The sequence below is a fragment of the Anabrus simplex genome, chromosome 6, assembly GCF_040414725.1.
Source record: "Anabrus simplex isolate iqAnaSimp1 chromosome 6, ASM4041472v1, whole genome shotgun sequence".
Taxonomy (NCBI): domain Eukaryota; kingdom Metazoa; phylum Arthropoda; class Insecta; order Orthoptera; family Tettigoniidae; genus Anabrus; species Anabrus simplex.
In genome coordinates this window covers 244,836,958-244,857,623 of record NC_090270.1, presented here as the reverse complement: position 1 = coordinate 244,857,623, position 20,666 = coordinate 244,836,958, and the positions used below count along the sequence as shown (strand labels likewise).

Genomic DNA, 20,666 nt, shown 5'->3' with positions numbered 1-20,666 from the left:
ATAGCAGGGGTATATTTTTGCCAAGGTCATGGACACTGAGGTATGATTCACCCACCTTGTATGTGTATACGTCAGTCTGGCAGTCTCACTCAGTAAATGTGTCTGTAATTATCTCTACTGTCTTACTTTGTTATTGTGTAGTCAAATGCTAGATGACATTTTATTTGTATAATAACACCAAACTTCCATTTAATTGTATGTATTACATGCGTAATTGTTCTTCCTTTGATGAAAGTTTAATTGTATAGTATTGAATTATTACCACACTGAAGTTAGTAGACTCAACCTTCATGTCTCTATCGAAATTTGCTTAGAGAGCATTAAAAAAATTACTATTTTATAGACTTTTTCAAATTTTGATGTTCCTCCCTCCCTCTCCATACTCCTCGTGCTATAGCCCCCAGGCCCCAATACTTTTTGTTGTCCATGAAAACAATTCTCCCCCTGCCCCACTTCTCAATCACTGCTACTGTACACATGAGTGCTGACTTGAAACTAATTGGATTGTATTTAGATTTAGGTGGATATTAGAGGGAAGACTGAGGATGAAATTAGAAAAGGAGATGTAGGAAGAACACTAGGGATTTAGAAGAGATAGATCAACTTTTGATCTAATTTTTGCATTAAGGAACAGGATGGAGAAAAGATGGGAGTGCAGGAAGGATTTAGTGATGACATTTATGGATATTGAGAAGGCATATGCCAGTATACTGTTCTGAGATGCATTGGTAAAAAATAAGCCAGATGAGCATCAAAGCCATGCATGAAAAGTGTGCAAGTAGTGTGAAGACTGAAATAGAACAAATTGGTTCATTGTAGAAACAACAACTTCAGCAAGTAAGTATATTATCTCCTCTACTCTTCATCAGCCATGGATGAAATCCACAAAAGTGTACAAACAAATAATAGGAAGCAAAGAGACAAAGTAATATGAGGAGAGAAGATGAAATGGAAGTACAGGAACAAGTTACTGCATGGAATTGGGAGACAGAGGAATATAGAATGAAAGTAAGTGTGGAGAAGAGTTAAGACACTAGTGATGACGAGAGGTAGTAGAGAAGGAGGGAATATTGAAGTAAATGGAAGACAATTAGAAGTTGTGAAAAACTTCAAATATTTGGGGAGTATACTTCCAAGAAAAAAAAGAAAAAAAAATATATATATAAAATAAAATCCAACAAGCCAGTGGATTTTACCAATGTGTGAGTGGTATAGTGTAAAACCAGGAATTCCTGTAGGGTGGGCACATGGACAAAACAAAACATGATTAAAGCAGAGTCCAAGCAGCCGAGATGAAATTCCTGAGGGGAATAACTGGGAAGACATGAAGGGATAAAATTAGATACATAGAAATCAGAGAGAGACTTGGATTCCCTAAACTGCAAGACAAGGTAGACCAGTAAGCTGAAGTGGTTTGGACTCTTGATGAGAATGGAAGAGGATAGAGTTCTAAAGCAAGTATTGATGGAAAAAATAATAGGAGGAAGACAATGGGGAAGGGGTGGATGGATGCACTGAAGGAGAGCATAGAGAAGAGTGGAGTAAAAGTAAAAAAAATATTGGAGGAAGAAAGGGAGTGGTGGAGAGATAGAATACTGTGGAGGTCCTCTATTCACAACCTGACTCAGAAGATGGAAAATAGGGAATGAAGTAGTATTTTTATTTATTTTACAATAATAAGAAATGATTCCTCATTTTCTTTGCTGGCAGTATATTAAAGTTTTTGGGCATTTAATTATGGGTGATACTGCAAACAGCAGTATCTGCCTTTTATGTGAAATGGGAAAATAGAGGAGCAAGGAAAAGAACTGAGAAGGAGGTGGAAATGAGAAATTTTTCACATCACGTTCTAGCAGTTTGCTGGCAAGAGTTTGATTCCAAGGACTGAATAATCTTGTTCATCAGATGTGATACAGTGATAAATGCTTGTGAAAAAAATTGCTTTCAAAGAGACCACAACTGTTTCCTAAGGAGTGAATGAAATTTCTTCTTACATGTCATTAGCCCAACAAGACTAGGAAAGTACTGACTGAATGACAGTGCTTTCCTGTGATGCTTTCCACACAGCAGTGAAGAAGTTTTGAACGTTTGTATTGCAGAGATTTTAATTCACCTAGTTCCCTACCACCACCTCCCTCCACAGGAAACTCCACAAGAGCTTAAAAATTTCTTAGAATCCAGATGGGACAAATTCTTGTCACTACAGTTCCTCTGTTTTCTTTCAATGTTATTACTTCGTGCATGTTCTCTTTTCATCACATATTGTAATACTTAGTAAATTATTTGTTTTCAGTTGGGAATGACTGCTATGTTTGGAGTCAATGCCAACTTCAGTGGTATTGCTAAACATAACCTGGCTGTCAGTAGAGTTGTACAGAAGGCTTTCATTGAAGTATCAGAGGAAGGTAGTGAAGCAGCTGCAGCCACTGGTAAGTTACACGTCTTGATCTTCACTTTGATATTTAAATTCTGATGAGTATAATACAAAAATAGTCATTTCAATCAGTAGGGAATAAACTTAAAAGGAACAAATTTCAGGTCAGGAGTATAAAACTGGGACAAGTGGGTCATTTTAAGTATTTAGGACATGTGTTCTCACAGGATGATAGTATAACAGGTTAAATCTAATTGAACCAAGCTGAAACAAAATTAATGCACTGAGCATTCTGTGGCAAGTAGTTACATTCTCTAAGGGAGTAACAAGCTCACACACATTATTTTCTGAAAAACGTTATTATTACAGGAGTGAAAGCTGGGTGGACTTGATATAGCTTATCTTGTTCATAAGCTGCGAGTAATAGACATTGAAATATGAGAATGTTAGCTGGTACAAACAGATCAATGGCAAGAGGGGGTTTGCAATTAGGATATTCCTTTCAGACCTGAAAGAAAACTGGAGGCGAGTATTTTTGTTCGTACATCAAAAACAGACTAAAATGCTCTTAAAAACATATGTATGTAGTTGATTGTACAAAATAAGAACTATCATCTGAAAAACAGCATCCACATAATTGTGCATGTCAGGGCTTAATTCACTACTTACAAAAAATGAAAAATTAAAACACTTCAGCTCAGTACATGTGAACATAGATATGTACATGATCAAATGTTCTATTTTACAGTATGGAACGATTTAAAACAATTAAAAACTTATACATTACATTTCTCACGTAGAGTATGAGTTAAGTTTTTACAGTCCTTTTGGTGACAGCACCCAGCACTCCCGTATGCATTGCCTGTAGGGAAACCTAGCCCGCACAGTTGTGCACGTCAACATTCAAGACCTCGTGGAATTACATACGATGTATGTTCACAATTTATGTTCACTAAACAATTTACACACTTCATTGATAACATTCTGATATTCAGTAAAGCTTCTAGATTAATATGAATGCACTAAATAAATACTTACTTTTGGCATTACTGATTCCCGTCATCTTGCCGATGAACTGTATTTTTCAACTCTTCTTCCTACACCCTGGTGGTCAAGCGCTAAATAAGAACTGAAGTACATGCTACATGTCCTGCACAAATACTGCAGTCTGGTCTAGTGCCAAGAAAACATCAAATACGCTCAGACATAAATAAAATACGAAGCCGCACAATTGTGTGTACATGGTCTGAAAGGGATATATGGACTAAGGAATGAAATTGATGGTTTAAGTTGTGTATATAAACTGGCTTTGGTCATGGGATCATGTATGGCAAATTAAGGATATCGAAGGAACGCACGACAGGAAAAACACAGTGGTAGGTCAGTGTGGGAAGAGGGAGAAATGGAAATAAAACACAAAAGGACAAGGAATATCTCCACATCTGCCTACACTGCCATCTATGAATAGTGCCTTTCCTCTCCCCTCAGTGACTGGCATCATTTGGGTGCCGCTTTACCCAGCAGACGGAGGTAATTCAGATGTGATCACTATGAGAATGCAGCATCTCTTTAAAAATTCACTGTTATAACAGTTTAGCTCAAATTATTTTCAAATGTTTATGGTAAAGACTCAAAAGAATGTAGTTTACATTCAATTTTATATTTACCTTATAATGTAATAATGGAAAAGAGACCGTCCACATTTGGTACGGAATGAAAGTGATGTTCATCTAGATGCCTAGGTTGATTCAAAATGCAATGAAAACTAGGGTAATCATTGCCTCGGGAACTTTGAGCAGAAGAACCTGGAACAGTAGTTCAAATATTCATTTAGCATAAATCCCAGGTTAAAGGGACGATTAATTCATGAGAAAGAAGTCATACAATGTAGCGTGTTTTGTCGTCCATTACATGCTGTCACCCAGAAAGAGGTCAGACTAATTCAAACACTTTAGAAAACGTAAAAGAAATGCTGATTTGGGCTGATTCATATGTACAAGATATACCATTTCCATCTTGACATCTTTAAAGCTTTACAAGAGGCTTGCAAATTGATCCCCTCCCAAAAAATGCATGTATCTTTATTTTTGAAGTATTCCAATCATGTTTTTAACATCTTTAGGTGTGTGTGTGTGTGTGTGTGTGTGTGTGTGTGTGTGTGTGTGTGTGTGTGTGTGTGTGTGTGTGTGTGTGTGTGTGTGTGTGTGTGTGTGTGTGTGTGTGTGTGTGTGTGTGTGTGTGTGTGTGTGTGTGTGTGTGTGTGTGTGTGTGTGTGTGTGTGTGTGTGTGTGTGTGTGTGTGTGTGTGTGTGTGTGTGTGTGTGTGTGTGTGTGTGTGTGTGTGTGTGTGTGTGTGTGTGTGTGTGTGTGTGTTTTTTTCATACATATAATTCAACTAAGTTTTCAATTCTTTCACCCCCCTCCATTAAGGGTTTTTCCAAAAACAGAAGAATATGTGTTTCCTTAATTTTAAAGGCGATTCCAAATACCAATTCTCATGTCTGAAACGTGTTAAGTTTTTGAGATATACTGTAGATATGCTAATATTAAAAATTCACCCCCCTTTTTCAGTTCCTCTTAAATGGATGTTCCAAAAAATGACTTATGTTTCTTTACTTTTACAGGAAATTCCAAATACCAGTTTTCAAAATTTGTAAAATGTTACCTGTCTGAGATAATTTGCAGATATAGTCTTTTTTTAAATTCACACCGTTTGTCACTCCTCTTCACCCCCTATTCATTGGATTATCCAAAAACACAAAAATATGTGTTTTTGTATTTTCAAAGGAGATTCCAAATACCAGTTTTCATGTCTGTAACATCTTCAGTTTTTGATATATAGGTCTCCTCGTAATCAACCCCTTCTCCCCATTTTCACCCCTCTCTTAATGGGATTTTCCAAAAAAATAAACATAAAATAGGTGTTTCTTTATTTTTAACGGAGTTTCCAAATACCAATTTTTACATCTGTAAACTTTTAAGTTTTGGAGATACAGATACCCTCATTTTAAAAATTCTCCCCCTTAGTACTGGAATATCCATAAATCCTCCCTTAGTGAGCACCTGCACGCTAATATAAATGTATCCCCAAAATTTCATTTCTTTATGTCCAGTAGTTTTGGCTCGGCAATAATGAATCAGTCAGTCAGGACATGTTATTTTATATACAGTATATAGGTTATTGGACATATAAATTTTCCAGCTAACTCATTCCTGGTTGCCAGCGTTTAGCCCCAATGTACTAAGTTGGCCACATCAGTTGGTAAATAGCACACCTCCCAAGATGCATGGCTAGTGCATACTGTGGACCAAAGACCTCGTTCATCCATTCAGCGAAGAAAATAAGAGTGAACCAAGCCTTAGTGTTGGACTTCCACATAACATTTAACTGGCTCTTCTGCACCTTGCATTTCTTGAAGGCTCATAGATTCTTGGAATGATACACAAGCAGGTGCTTTAGTTTTAAATCCCCGCTCACATTAGCACACAATAACAGGGTTAAATGGTCTTTCATGGGCACGTGACCAGGCATTGAATTCTCTTCTGCTGTAATGTAAGTCCTCTTCAGCATTTTTTCTGGAAAAAGTCCTGTTTCATCACAGTTAAAACTTGCTGTGATGGGTAACACTCTGTAACAATGAGCCTCTGGAACTCGGCAGTGAATGCCTCAGCTGCCTAGCATCCGAACTGGAAGCCTCACCATGCCTCACAACACTATGGATGCCACTTCTCCTCTTAAAATTATCAAACCATCCCCTGCTGACCTTGAAGCTTTCTTCGATTTCTGTTGACATAAGTGTACTACATGGTAATTTTCTTATGAGGTCAGCGCACAGCATCTTTGCCTTCTCGCAGATTAAATTCTCTGTCACAGTATCGCCTGCTAGTTGCTTATTTATCCAAACGAGAAGCAACTTTTCTAAATCTTTCAGAACACGTGGCATTGCTTTGATACTCTTGTGAGTCCTTTTGCTGCATCTACCCCTTTTATTTCTTCTTTAATATTGTGCAAGTTGTTGACGTAGCCTTGTTATAAGATCTCGCGATATCGGCCACTTGCATGCCTTGTTCATGCTTTTCGATCATTTCCTTCTTAACTTCCATCATAATCATCTCCTTCTTCCGAACAAATTCCTTTTCAGCTTTCTTTTCGTTCACTGGGCCTTGTTGTAGTACAGTTATAACACCAATGAAAGAAACAAAACATGTACACTTGTACGGTGTTGACTATGCGAGCGAGGCACACCAACTGAAGTCCAGCACATAAAATGATTACACAAACTCTCCCAGGAAAGAGAGAGAGGCAGAGGGGAAGGCAAAACAAAGGCATAGGGGAGGGGAAAATGTAGGCAAATGTGACGCTCATATTGCGGAACCTCACGTACTTATCAAGTTACAATTTATTTAAAATGTTCGCTCGTCTTTCAAAACACTCCAAATTACTCACATTCCGAGGTTTCACTGTATTAATAATTAGGCATGTTGTAAACTTGTGTGTACTGGTAGTTTCCCCCTCATTTTGCTTATTCAGGAGGTAGCTTTGTGGACTTGAGGTGGATGTATCAATAGTTGTTCCATCGTAGACACCTTCAGTAAGACATTTCTTAATATCAAAATTAAGAAAAGTTCCTTGGATTTTGTAAATTTAACATTTAAATTTGAATGCCTATTACTTAAAAAAAATTATAACACTCTGGTTTTAATACAAGCACTTACGGTACAGTTCAATGCAAACTTAAGGTAAGACAGTGTTTGCCATGACTATTCAATTTATTACAGTGGAAGGAGAATATCTTGTGGCTCAGTATAAATTAGCCTAGTATCAGACCACGGCCCTGAAGTTGAAGAACACCGTTCTTCATTAAGGAGCATTATTACCATGATAATAGCTGCCTCTCTGGATCAATGGTAGTCAGCCTCCAGATTCCAAAATAGCAGGTTCAAACCTGGCAAGGGTAGTTTGTTTTTTGAATGGTGGGGAAAAAAAAGTCTATCTGACACTCTTATGTTCTGCAATGCTGGAATGTAAAAGATCTCTAGTGACTCACACATTTGATTTGTGATATTTGAACCCATTTCCTTCAAGTTTTGATTCAGATAATGTATAACTGTTAGTTTCTTCACTACTCAGAGTTCATTGTTTGCATCCGAGGCTCGTATAAGTGTTGAAGTCCTCGGACACTCCCGGCACTAAAAGCCATACGCCATTTCCATTTCCATAAGTGTTGAAAGCAATTGCTGTTACTCTCCAACTGACTAGCTAGGTCTAACGTTAGAGAAGATTTTCTGTCAGGGTTATCTCCCTTAGACTTTAGCAGTCCTCTGCCACTTCTGCAAGGCTGCAGCTTCCAGTTGAATTTGTGTTATTTCCTACACAATGGCTTCAACAAGCCCGCTAAGAGTGAACTCCTCTGCCCATAGCCATTGGTTCTCCCTTAGTTTGTCAGGTTTGGTAACAGCCACCCAACCCTTGGCCAGACAGTCGCAAGTAGTACCATCTACTGTCACATACGGTAGCAGGATGTACCTGACCTGACATGGTCTTCGCTGATGATGTTAAGATCTGGGGAGAAACTGAGGAAGTATAGTTGAGACTCAATGAATGGAAAGTTAAATTCCAGGAGCTCAATCTCTAGATAAGCGAACTCAAAACAAAAATGATGGCAATAAACAGAGAGGGATGACCAGCAAAGATCATGCTAGGAAACCATCCACTAGAAAGTGGGGATAGCTTTACATACCTCGGCAGTGTAATATCTCGAGATGCAGCTAGCTGCAAAGGAGGTGGCAAATAGAGTTCAGAAGGCCTCTCACTTTTACCAGCAAGTACGAACACTCCTCTGGAATCCCAAAGTACCAACAAAATCAAAGCTGGTGATGTTCAGTCAGTACTTCATACCAATCTTAATCTATGGTATTGAAACCTGCACCCTAACTAAGAAAGACTCATCTAGGTTGCAGGCATCAGAGATAAAGTTCCTTAGGTCCACAATTCAAAAACCAAACTGGACAGGTTAAGGAATGATGTGGTTAGGAAGGAAGCTGGAATTGAGACATCATTGTTTGATCGGGTCAGCATGTCCAGACTGAGGTGGTTTGGGCATGTAATGAGGATGGAGCCAACAAGGACAGCATATGTTAACTTGGAGAGACATGTGGCAGGGAAATTAATGGTGGGAAGACCAAAAACCCACTGGATGGACATTGTAAAGATGGACATTGCAGATCGGGGAAGGACACTAGAGGAATCATTAACAAGAGAACGTATTTCAATAAGACAGAATGGAAGAGGCTCACCAACAGTACCCGGGAAACTGGAACTGTAAAATGATGACAATGATGATGAGTTTCTTCACTCTGTCAAACTAATTTGTGAATAAGTAAATTTAGAAATTACCTGAAAAAAATGTATAACAGAATTGTACCTTAAAAGAAAACTTAATTATGGTACTTGATTACAAATTTATTTATTCATGAATTAGTTTTGACAGACTAAAGACCTAGCAGTTAAAAAAAACCGCACATGTGGTGTTCACCAAAACAATTATAAAAAACTCGGCCAAAGATGCCCAAGAAAATGATTTGGTTTTTTTTGGCCATTTAGTAGGGTTAGAGTAAAATGGAACATAAGAAAATGATGAGCAGCTAGCCAGATGGCATGAAATTAAAATGCCTGTATAACTCAGCCTGGTACCAAATCATGGCCCAGCAGTTGAGAAACACTGTTCCACATTATGGTGTGATGATGATGATGATGATGATGATGATGATGATGATGATGATGATTCCTTGAGCTTCATTCATAATAATCATCATCATCGTTGACCATCTCCAGAAGCCCGGGTGGGGTGTATGAGCTCCCTCCATCTTTGTCTGTCCATGAACCACTGTTCTCTCATAATCTTCTCCCAATCTTGTCCACTCTCCTCGACATCTTTCTTTGCCAGATCTGTCCCTTTTCCTCTTGGTTTGCCCACTGGTCCTTTTCCTTTTACTTCTCTTTCATATTCTCTTCTGGCAATTCTGATTGCACTCAACCTTCTTACATGGCCAAATCACTTCAGTCTTTCTTTCTGAATCCTCTGTAGTAAGGAGTCTCCTAATCCCATCTCCTCTCGGACTTTTTCATTCCTGAACTTGTCCTTCCTGGTCTTCTGTATCATGGTGCGTAGGAACTTCATTTCTGCAGCTTGGAGTTTTGAATAATCTTGTCTTGTTAACATGGTAGTTTTCAAGCTATAAGGGAGGATGGGCATATAATATGATTTATATAACATCATCTTTGCTTTTAATGGTACTTGTTTATCCCACAGCAATTGCCTTACTTGGTAGTACAATTGAGTTGACTTGTTAATTTGACTGTCTACCTTATACTTTGCGAGTACTATACTACCCAAGTACTTAAATGTTGGAACACCGTCCTGTTTGGTGTCATTTATTCTGATTTGTGGTTTGTCATCTCCCCTTTGTAACTTTATCAACACTGTCTTAGCCTTGTTGATATTGAAATCATACATCTAAAACTCTTGACTCCATTTCTGCAGCTTTTTCTCCACATCATTTTCGGTTTCACCCCAGACCACCACGCCGTCTACAAAGGTGAAAGCTTTGCACGTCCTGCTGCTCCTTCCATTTTAGAGCCTTTATTATGGCATCCATCACAGTGATAAATAAGAGGGGTGACAAAATACTGCCTCGCTGTATTTCTCTCTTTGTTTCAAACTGTTTGGACAGCCCACAACCCACTTGTGCACACAACTTCTGGTTTTATCATGCAACATCTTCACTTTTGCAATAATACTGTCATGAACTCCCTGCTCTTTTAGGCATTTACAGATATGCACTCTTGGTATGTGATCACAAGCCTTTTCGATGTCTAGGAATTGTAGAAAAAGTGGTTTTCCTTTTCCCAGTGCTTTCCCATTAATATCCTGACAGGAAAGATAAGGTCTGTAGTTGTTCTTCCAGGCCTAAAACCATATTGTTCCTCTTCAAATAAAGGTTCTACAACAGTGGCGTATGCTGGGATCAAGATGTGGGCTACCACTACACTTTTCGATACTTGTTTTAGTGAATGCCAAGCCTTAAGCATTTTGAGCTGCAACCAATAGCAAATGGAGAAGCCTTCTGTGTTGTCAATGCTGCTTCACAAACCTCTGCCCTGGCCTCTGCCACTGCCAATACTCAACACCTGATCATCGAGGTGGTAGCCTAAGATTTAGCAAATTGAAGTCTGGCTTTGTGGCTAAATGGATAGAAAGCTTGCCTTTAATCCAATGGCCACAGTTCAATTTTCAGAATCAACCCCCTCATATTATTATTATTATTATTATTATTATTATTATTATTATTATTATTATTATTATTATTATTATTATTATTATTATTATTATTATCGCGGTTTGGTAGAACAGCAGAAGTGAAATAAGGTGCCGGGGGAATGGGTCTAACTGCAATGGCCAAGATGTGAATTAAAATTTCATTAAAGGTTATATTTTCGAAAATAGCAAAACTTAACAATTTTCACATAGAATTTCAAAATTGAACAAATAACAAGAAGTCAACAAATAACCAACAATCAGGTACAAGACCAGGAAAAGCCAAGATTTAGAGATCATTTAACAATATGGGCTTCAAGCCCCAAGTTTTACAATTTCTGAGCTCTCAGCTCACAACCATATATTTACTAAAGGGCAGAAAACTCCTAATAACATGGAGCACTTGCTCCCACCTAGCAATGTCAAGCCTCCTAGAGGCACATATCCAAATACTTAAAAGAGCTAACCCACTCTCAGTTTTCCAAGCCTATTAAAGGGAATACCGGTACCAGGCTCTACACTAAATTGCCATCAAGGCACAACTCACACAAAATGAAATGGGGGTATCTTGTAGCCAGCCTACTGGGCCTTAGTAGAAAAATAATAGGTTAAGTAAATGGTCCAAAATGCAAAAATGAATGGAGGCAAGAATTTGCACTCCTAAATACACATTTTAAAACCTAAAGGGCACTAGGCCGAAGAAAGAGGGGTTATTCCCAAACTATGGAGGTGACTCGTATACTGAATAAATTTAACACATTAAGGAAGAGTAGAAAATCGGTTACGAAAACGTAGTCACCTCAAATCAAAATGAAGGGGAGCTCAAGAGGGTAAAGCACTCTCTATCCCCGATTTACAGTTAAAGATATATGTTTTTACATAAACTGGAAGAAATTTACATGTTTATAGAGATTTTTTAATTTCGTATGGCTATTTCTAGCCGAGTGCAGCCCTTGTAAGGCAGACCCTCCGATGAGGGTGGGCGGCATCTGCCATTTGTAGGTAACTGCGTGTTATTGTGGTGGAGGATAGTGTTACGTGTGGTGTGTGAGTTGCAGGGATGTTGGGGACATCACAAACACCCAGCCCCCGGGCCATTGGAATTAACCAATGAAGGTTAAAATCCCCGACCCGGCCGGGAATCAAACCCGGAACCCTCTGAACCGAAGGCCAGTACACTGAACATTCAGCCAACGAGTCGGACTTTATAGAGATAAGATACATGGTAAAGGTTTCGGACCTTCCCCGCGGGTTAAACTGCTGAGCTAGCAAGAAATAAAGATGTTAAGAGGCCATTACCTTACTGAAGAACTGCTGCCTGAAGAAAGAGGCGCTCTCCACCTCCTGCTACACGTCCATACACTAAGTTAGATGTTGATGAAGTGGCCCAGAGACAAGAAAATCAGCAGTTTTTATACCCTCGGGGAAGATTCGAGACCTTTCATGAATAATTAAGACACACCCACAGGCTTTTATTGGCTACAGTACACAGTTACACACAAAATCGAAGAAGACATCTATGATTGGTGGGAAATTAATTACAGAAATTCTGGATTGGCTAAGTTCAAAACTGGCGGAAAGAAAGATTAATCTTGCCAACCCACAAATGAAAGAACGAAATTTAGCAAGGACAAAACTTATGAGTACAAAATTTCTTCAAGAAAGTTCCTTCACTTCACACCAGGGTGCATGAGCACAGTTCTTAGGCAGTGACATCTATGGGAGAATGTCCAAACTTCTTGATAAATAGTAACCAAAGACACATCGAAATTCACACAGTGACATCTTCAGAGGAAAGGTTTAAGTAGATCCAGTTTAAAGTTCACAGTTTCTCCTGTAGAGGAGTACTTTAAGGTGGAAAATTCAAATGTGCGGCGTAGAGGTGTACCAGCCGGTACAATTATTATTATTATTATTATTATTATTATTATTATTATTATTATTATTATTATTATTATTATTATTATTATTATTATTATTAAACAAAATGAAATGGCCTATGACTTTTTGTGCCAGGAGTGTCATAGGACATGTTCACCTCGTCAGGAGCAGGTCTTTTGATTCAACGCCCGGAGGTAACCTCGGCAAATCATCATCATCATCATCATCATCGTCATCATCATCATCATCAAATAAAAATGTTGAATTTTAAAGTGGTCATATAAATCATTCACTGGTTAATTAGCTTCCTCAGGAGATAAGTGGTGGTGTCTGACCCATGATCACCGGTTCAAATCCAACCAACAAATGAGAACACACAACCTGAAAGATAGCATTTCATTTTAGCAGATCTATATATAAAAAAATAAACTATATTACTCCTATAAGAGCAGCCCAGCAGTGTCTTCCTACAAGGATGTAGAAGTAAACAGGAATGAAATACCAGCATTCTGTTATCTTATAATTAAGTCAGAAGGGTGAGGTGAGAAAGTATATACGATGAGTAAGGCATGATTGATAGTTAGCAGTGGCGACCTGATGGACCAAAGCCTAGTACACCTATCTCCTCCGGTCCCGCGCTTATCAGGCATACAACAGCAAGTTGCATGAGGTGAGTGGAGGGGAGAGGGATGAGAGTCTGGGCTGTAATATCAGTCTCCGAAGCCTTGTTCTCAGAAATTGCTTTCAGGGTTTGTAAATGGAATGATGTGTCATATGCTTACATTATAATATGCTTTAGATTTCCATCCTTCGCATTTGAGGTTCTGTCTTGACTGATAGCCTTGGTAGCCCTAGGTATATGCCACTGTTCTACAATTCCTCTTAATATACTGATTTTTTCCAGAAGTTTTAGACAATGAGAGAGAGAGAGAAATTCCACAGTAGTTGATGCATTTCTGTCTACTCCCCTTCTTGAAAAGAGGTACAATTATACCCTTCTTCCAGTCTTCTGGGATAGTGTTTTCCTGCCATACTGTGTTAAGGAGGCTATGTAACCATAGAACTGCTGGAGTTCCTGCTGCTCGCAACATATCTGTACCTAACTCATCCACTCCTACTGCTTTTACTTTCTTCATACTTTTCATGGACTTTTCTATCTCAAGCCATGTAATTGGGGGTTCTATGCTTCTACATTCTTTGTTACTACTACAGGGTTCCTCACTCTCTGATGCAGTGCTCGCTACTACTTTAAAAGAGGTTATCAAAAAAGGTCTTAAATTCATTCCCGATTTAATTTTCTTCTCGTACTAAGGTTCCGGTTGTTCATGCCTTCTGTTGTTAACTACCCTGTACAATAACTTATTTCCTCTGCTGTCTAATTCCAATTCATCCACAAACTCATTCCATGCTTTTTCCTTCTCTTGTCTAACAACCCTGTTAACTATGAGTTTCTTTGTTCTTGTTTGCTTGGTTTCTTGCTTTAAAGGCTGTTTTGACTTTGTCGTTTCACCAAGGTTTCTGTTTTTCCTTCTTGGTCGATCCTGTTAACCCACAGAGTTTTCTAGCTTCTCCCACAAATGCATCTTTTCCACTCTTCCTCTACTGTTGTTATTTCTCCTGTGGTAGGGTTTGTTGTGTTCTATTCTGATATTCTTCCTGGAAATGAACTTTTCCTAATTTCCATATCTTTATTTTTTGTTTCTTCTTAATTTCATTTATCATATTGTCCAAGTCCATGATCAACAAACTATGGTCACTGTCCATACTTTCGCTGGGAATGACCTTGACATCAGTCAACCATTCCCCCCCACCCCCTCTTTGTTTATGATGACATAATCGATCAAGGATTTATGTTTGCCATCCCAGCTATACCTTATTTTATGGCTGTCCTGTTTTTTGGAGAAGGTGTTCTTGATGATCATGCCATTTCTTCTACGAAGATCAATCAGTTGTTCACATGCCATTTCTTCTACGATGATCAATCAGTTGTTCACTTTCTGCATTTCTGTTTCCAAATCCATGTGGCCCAATGATATCCTCACAGTCTTGTCTTCTTGCTCCAACTTATGCATTTAGGTCTCCAATAATGATAACATTTTCTTTATTAATTACATCGTCTAAGTCATGAAGATTTTTTAAATATCATAAGCACTGTATCCGGTCTGTGGGGTGTATACTTGTATAATCACATCATTTGTTGACTCTAACTGTATAGATATTGAGCTTCATTGGGACCAACAATAATTAATTTCATGTTGGACAAGCTTTGCTTTGAACAAATTGTCTTGTATACAAATAAATTACTGGCTAGGATGTAAAAGTGTTTCCTGTTGTATCTTCAGTGGTTAGTTCCCTATATTTCTCACTTCCTTATCCAGTCAGTCTGGTTTCTTTCTGAAGTAGCAGTGTTGGAATTAAGTTGTAATAGCTGAAACTATGACCACCTCTGTTACTTGAATAAATATTGTTTATTCTGCAGATGGGTGTAATAAGGTTCAGCTAGGAATGTCTAAACTTGCGGCACTGAACTTCAGTTCAGGATAATGTGTAGCTGTTTTTTAATATTATGTTTTAAAGAGAGAACCACTTAATTTTCTAAACCGTGATAGGCATGGGCGCCCGCAGGATCTTTTCCACATTAACAATTTTCTTGAATATAAAAACCAATATAACGTCAGCAACATTAAATTGCTTACAGAAATTTCTGGTTATAATAGATGCTAGATGACTGTCAGTAAGTTCAGTTTATGAAATAACCTAGTATGATATTAAACAACTGAACATCAACCTTGCCCCTCTTTGCGGGCGCCCATGCTGATAGGGGATCTTGTATTTGGTTCTATTCTGACTTATTGATGAATTTTGTTCTAGGTATACAGATTGTGGCTTTATCTGGTGCCATCAACCCAGCAGGTCCAAGGTACTTCAGAGCGGACCACCCCTTCTTGTTCTACATCACTGATGATGACTCAGGCACAGTTTTGTTTGCAGGACGCTTCTCCTCACCTTGATTGTTTTGCCAATACCTTTCTCACTCTGACAGACTTAAAATTGTGACATAACTATGTGTAAAACTTGTATTTGTACTGCAAGTACCAGTACATTCAAAATTATTTGTATTATATAATTTTTCATTATAGTCTTTTAATAAATAGTTCATTTTTAGTCTAAGTACTTTTAGGCCTACGTCTGACATGGCAATGCCATATGGGGTTATAAAATGAAAGTACAGACTAATATACCTCCCATTCTTTTAATTCCATTTATTCCCAAGTTTAGTAGTTTTCACTGTAGTACAGTTGCACAAGTCTGAAAACATATCAACACAGAATTTAATTTTTTCTCTGTACAAAGTTGAATGGCATGGACATTAGAGTCCAGCTTTCTGAGCCCAAATTGGTGGGTTTAATTGCAGCTCAATCCAGTGGTAATGGAAGTTGCTCACATACAGCTTTATATTGATAAACTTATTAGCACAAAAGAGAACAGCTGTGGAACAAAATTCTTGCACCTAAAGATCTCTGAAAAGCATGAAAGTACCTACGGGGATGTAAAACGAGCAATAAATTATTATTATTATTATTATTATTATTATTATTATTATTATTATTATTATTATTATTATTATTATTATTATTATTATAGTATGTACCCATTACTTCGCCTGCATTTTAAAATTCAACTGCTAGATGTTTTTAAACCACTTTCTAAAAGCAAAATAAAAGATACGTGTATTAACACACATCATTCTTGCATAAATTACATGAAATACATTATTACTGTATGATAGTAGCTATATAATATTAAAACAATATAAAAGATCATATGATATAAAAACTAAGTTTTCCTTATAGAGCTTGCAGATAAATTAAGTGTCCTTTGATTTTGAGCTAAGATGTACTGTATAGTGTGTTTGCCTTGCCAACTCTTGAACAACGCATGTACTGTTGACAATGGGAGAAGCACTATATCCGAAGGTGGAGTCCTACAACTTTGATCAGTTGTCCTCATACCTTGTTGATGTACATAGCGAAACTCAAACAGACGGGGAAACATGACCCTTGTCATGTCCAGTCATGATAGTGGCTTCAGTAATATTTGGGATCAGTTTCTTGACTGAGAGCCATGTTTTGTTACAGACAGAAGGAATATTCATATTCCTGAGAAGGATCAGTGCCACAATAGTACACTCAAAGGTGTTCAAGGGTACACCAGGTTATTCAAGTTGTTCTAAAGCTCTGTCGTATTTGACAGCCTTATCTGTATCCGGTACGTGTTGTTGATATACTTGTAAATTTGCAGAACACCAGGTAATTCTTGTAAATGTTGCTTGTTGATGATGCTGACAGCTTCATTTCTCGGAGCATGAATTACTCTTTGACACAGCCATGTATATAAGAAATAAATTGACAAGAGTGTCCACCTTTTCAATACAGTATATCAAGTAAATAATATTACATCAGTCTTGGGACTAGTTTCAGCCACTTAGTGGCCATCTTCAGCCAAATAAAAATTAAACAGATTATGTGATAACTGAAACATATGTATACTACACAAAGACACTGTTTCAGGAATAATTATAACATTAAAATACATATAACAACAAAAATTATGGTTATGATCTTCTTGTCATAATATGATGTCTTTAAGTTGACTTAGGACCTCAGGCAAAGAAGTAAATCTGGAAGTGATAGCCAGAAGATCATAATCTCTAATGTCCTGTTAGGATGCTTACTGTGTTGACATAGATCACAAGTCGCAAGTAATTTCCTAATACTCCTTCCCATATTATTCCACACAAAATTCCCTTGAATTGCATAAGAACCTTGTTTGCCCCAAAATGAGAGTTCTTTGTGGTAATACCAGAATCTTCCTGTAATGACTTTTGTACACAAACTTTAAATTGACCAGAATGACACTTCCTTGACAGAAAACCACTGCTTAGTTTGTACTCATGTTTACCTTCCTTCACAACATCTGCCACCTTATCTCTCAGCAAGGTCAGGATAGCATACATCTCATCCTCACTCTCTTGTTCCAACATGAGATGACATAATCGATCCCATTCTATCGTTTCTGTTACACTACCCACACATACCAGTATTTCTTCTCTTATCTCTACATACCTGGACTCTGTATTAGCTGATAGATTCCTACTGAGGAAATCGGCCAAGACATTATGTTTACCCTTAATATGTCGAATAGTAAAGTCATATTCATTGATAGCCAAAATCCACCTTGTCATTCTATTACTTGGTAACTTACATGTCTTAATAAAAACTAATGCCTGGTGATCTGTCCATATCTCAAACTTATTTCCTAATACATACATCCTAAATTTACTTAATGGACAAATAGTGGCTAAGAACTCAATTTCCGTAATAAAATAAATAATAATAATAATCGTATGGCCTCAGCTACCGTGTGCAGACAATTCAATTTGACGCCATCTAGCTGTCTGCTCGTCAATTTCGACGTTCCATTTTATTCTAGGCCCACTAGATGGCAGACAGAGTAAACCGGATCTCTCTTGGGCGTCTATGGCTGAGATTTAATTAATTTTGTCGGGTAAATACCAAATGTATCACCAGAGATCTTTTACATGCCGACATCGTACGACATGGAGTATCGAATGGACTTTTTTCCGCCCTTCAAAAATCCGACTACCTCTGCCGGGTTTGAACACGCTATCTTGGGATCCGGAGGCCGACACTCTACCACGGCTCCACAGAGGCAGCTAATTTCCGTAATGGTATACCTCTTTTCTGTCAAGCTGAGTCCCCGACTCACCAAGGAAACAATACCCAAATTTTCTTCATCCCTCTGGCACAAACATCCGGAAATACCCTTTTCCGATGCATTGGTCATGTGTATGAATTCACGATCAGGCATAGGATATTTTAACATAACGGCATCTTTGAAACCTTTCTTCGGACTAAGAAATATCTCATCTTCTGCTGTCCACTTCCATTTAGTTCTGCCTTTCAATAATCCTCTAAATGGCTCTAACAATGCTGCATACTGAATAACAAGATGTCTAAAATAATTACAAACCCCTAAAAATTATTTTAACTGTTTAACTTGTGTTGTTAATTTTCTCTAATGTCGTTTGTTCTGGTTTTACCCCTGTGCAGATAGTGACACCCAAAAATGTAATCTGTTGTGTGCAAAATGTAGGCTTATCCAGTTTTAATGTGAAGCCCCCCCTCTCTAATTTTCTGCAAAACTATGTCTAAATGTTCCATGCGTTCCTCAAAAGTGTGAGATGATATAATCACATCATCAATCATTACAAAATCCCCTGTATCTCTACCTAAAACTCTAGACATAGCACAAATCAATGCTGCGGAAGATGTCTTTGTCCCAAATGGAACTCTGGCAAATTGATACAAACAGTTCTTATATGCAAAGGCTGCGAGAGGTCTATCCTCTTTTCTGAGGTGAATTTGACAAAATGAAGAAGACACATCCATGATGGAAAACAATTTTGTTCCCTTCAAAATGCTGAACGAGTTCTTCCACTGATTCAGGCCTCTGGTCTACCTCAATTCTCTGAATCATTAGCCTAGTATCGATACATAACATTACAGACCCATCATTCTTGGAAGTATTAAAGGATTAATACTATGGCTACAACATGGTTCAATTATTCCGTAATCCAGCATAATGTTTATTTGTTCTTCGACGGCACTAGCATATTTAAGTGGAATGGGGTACTTAGGTCCCACAAATGATTAATGGTCATGTACTGCAAATTAGGGTTCATATACCGGTACGTATGTTCTTCCTGGCTTATCACTAAATGGGTATATCTTGATGCTCAACTAACATCGAACACAATTGATCATTCTGTAATTCACTAAAATTACTTCTCGCCACTCATACAGACTATCCCTTGGATCCTGTCATATGGACATGTGACACACATCAAAACATTTCCTCTCACTAGGAACAGCTTCACTCACCTCTCTAATATCTTCAATAGAACACACGTTACCAACACCTACCTCAGACCCATCATAACTTACCCATACTTCTTTGCTAGTTTTCCCCCAGGACAAACAAACATTACCTAAATCAAAGTCTAATCTAGCCCCATGATTCGTAAGCTAGTCAGCTCCTAAAATAATCCAATACACAAGGTTTGGTACAACAAGGCATGGCTGAAAGTTACTTTCATCTTCAATCATGATTGGTACTGCTACCATTTTATTGACTATCTGCAAATTACTACCATCAGCTGTTATAATGAAAGTCTGTCTCATGGGAATTTTCATCATATTCTGACTCTCATTCAGAACTTCCTCGTAAAGCTTGGAGTGAATACATGACCTTTTACTATGAGAATTTAATAGTACCCTCACTTTCCTTCTCCGTATAATAATTTCTATCATCGCAGTTACTACCTCACTACTTACATTCTCAGTATTATAAGTACTTACAGTATATCACTTAACAGATCACTCCTTATGTCTAAATTAATATTACTGTTAATCACTTGATTATCTATGACTACGTCATTACTTAAAATATTTAACTTATCATTGCTTAGGTTACAATCACGTTGTTCTCTCAAATCTACTTTCACTACCGGTACACACTTATCTACACCCCCTGTTTCTGACAATTTATATCTCCGGACTGTCCACGTGACCTGTTTATCCAGTCCACTGAGAGTTTAAAGTGCTCTGGCTCGATGATGACTCCTGAAAAGCATTCATATTAGGCCTATTATCTCTCTAACTATTCTGTCCAGAATTTCTAACATATTTCACATACTCACGCCTCCCATCTCCGGATTGCCCCTGGTAACTCTGCTGACCCCTATCACCATTGAAATTTCTATTAGTCCTCTGAGCATAATTATCACCTCTCCTCTGATAATTATCTGACCTATTTCTCCCTCCCTCTACTGTTCTACTTTGCGGTCGATTACCTCCTACGCTACTATTCAGAGCTTCGAAACTATCTAATAATACCTCAATATCTTTAATAGTACTGACTTTTTGCACACAAGCAGCTTCCCTAATCCTATCAGAGTAATATTTTAACATAATACGATGTCGGCTTCTGTCCCTATGCTATTAAGGTTCT

The 20,666-nt window shown here is 37.9% G+C and overlaps 1 protein-coding gene across 1 annotated transcript in view; it reads left to right on the top strand.

The window, feature by feature from the left end:
* LOC136876390 (serpin B6) overlaps positions 1–15,726 on the top strand; it is a 106,815-nt gene extending 91,089 nt beyond the window's left edge. Inside the window, exons 7-8 of the mRNA XM_067150304.2 lie at positions 2,294–2,429; positions 15,444–15,726. Of these exons, the coding sequence (XP_067006405.1) occupies positions 2,294–2,429; positions 15,444–15,583 (276 nt within the window). The 3' untranslated portion in view covers positions 15,584–15,726. The remainder of the gene's footprint in view (positions 1–2,293; positions 2,430–15,443) is intronic.
* Positions 15,727–20,666: the final 4,940 nt, after the last annotated feature.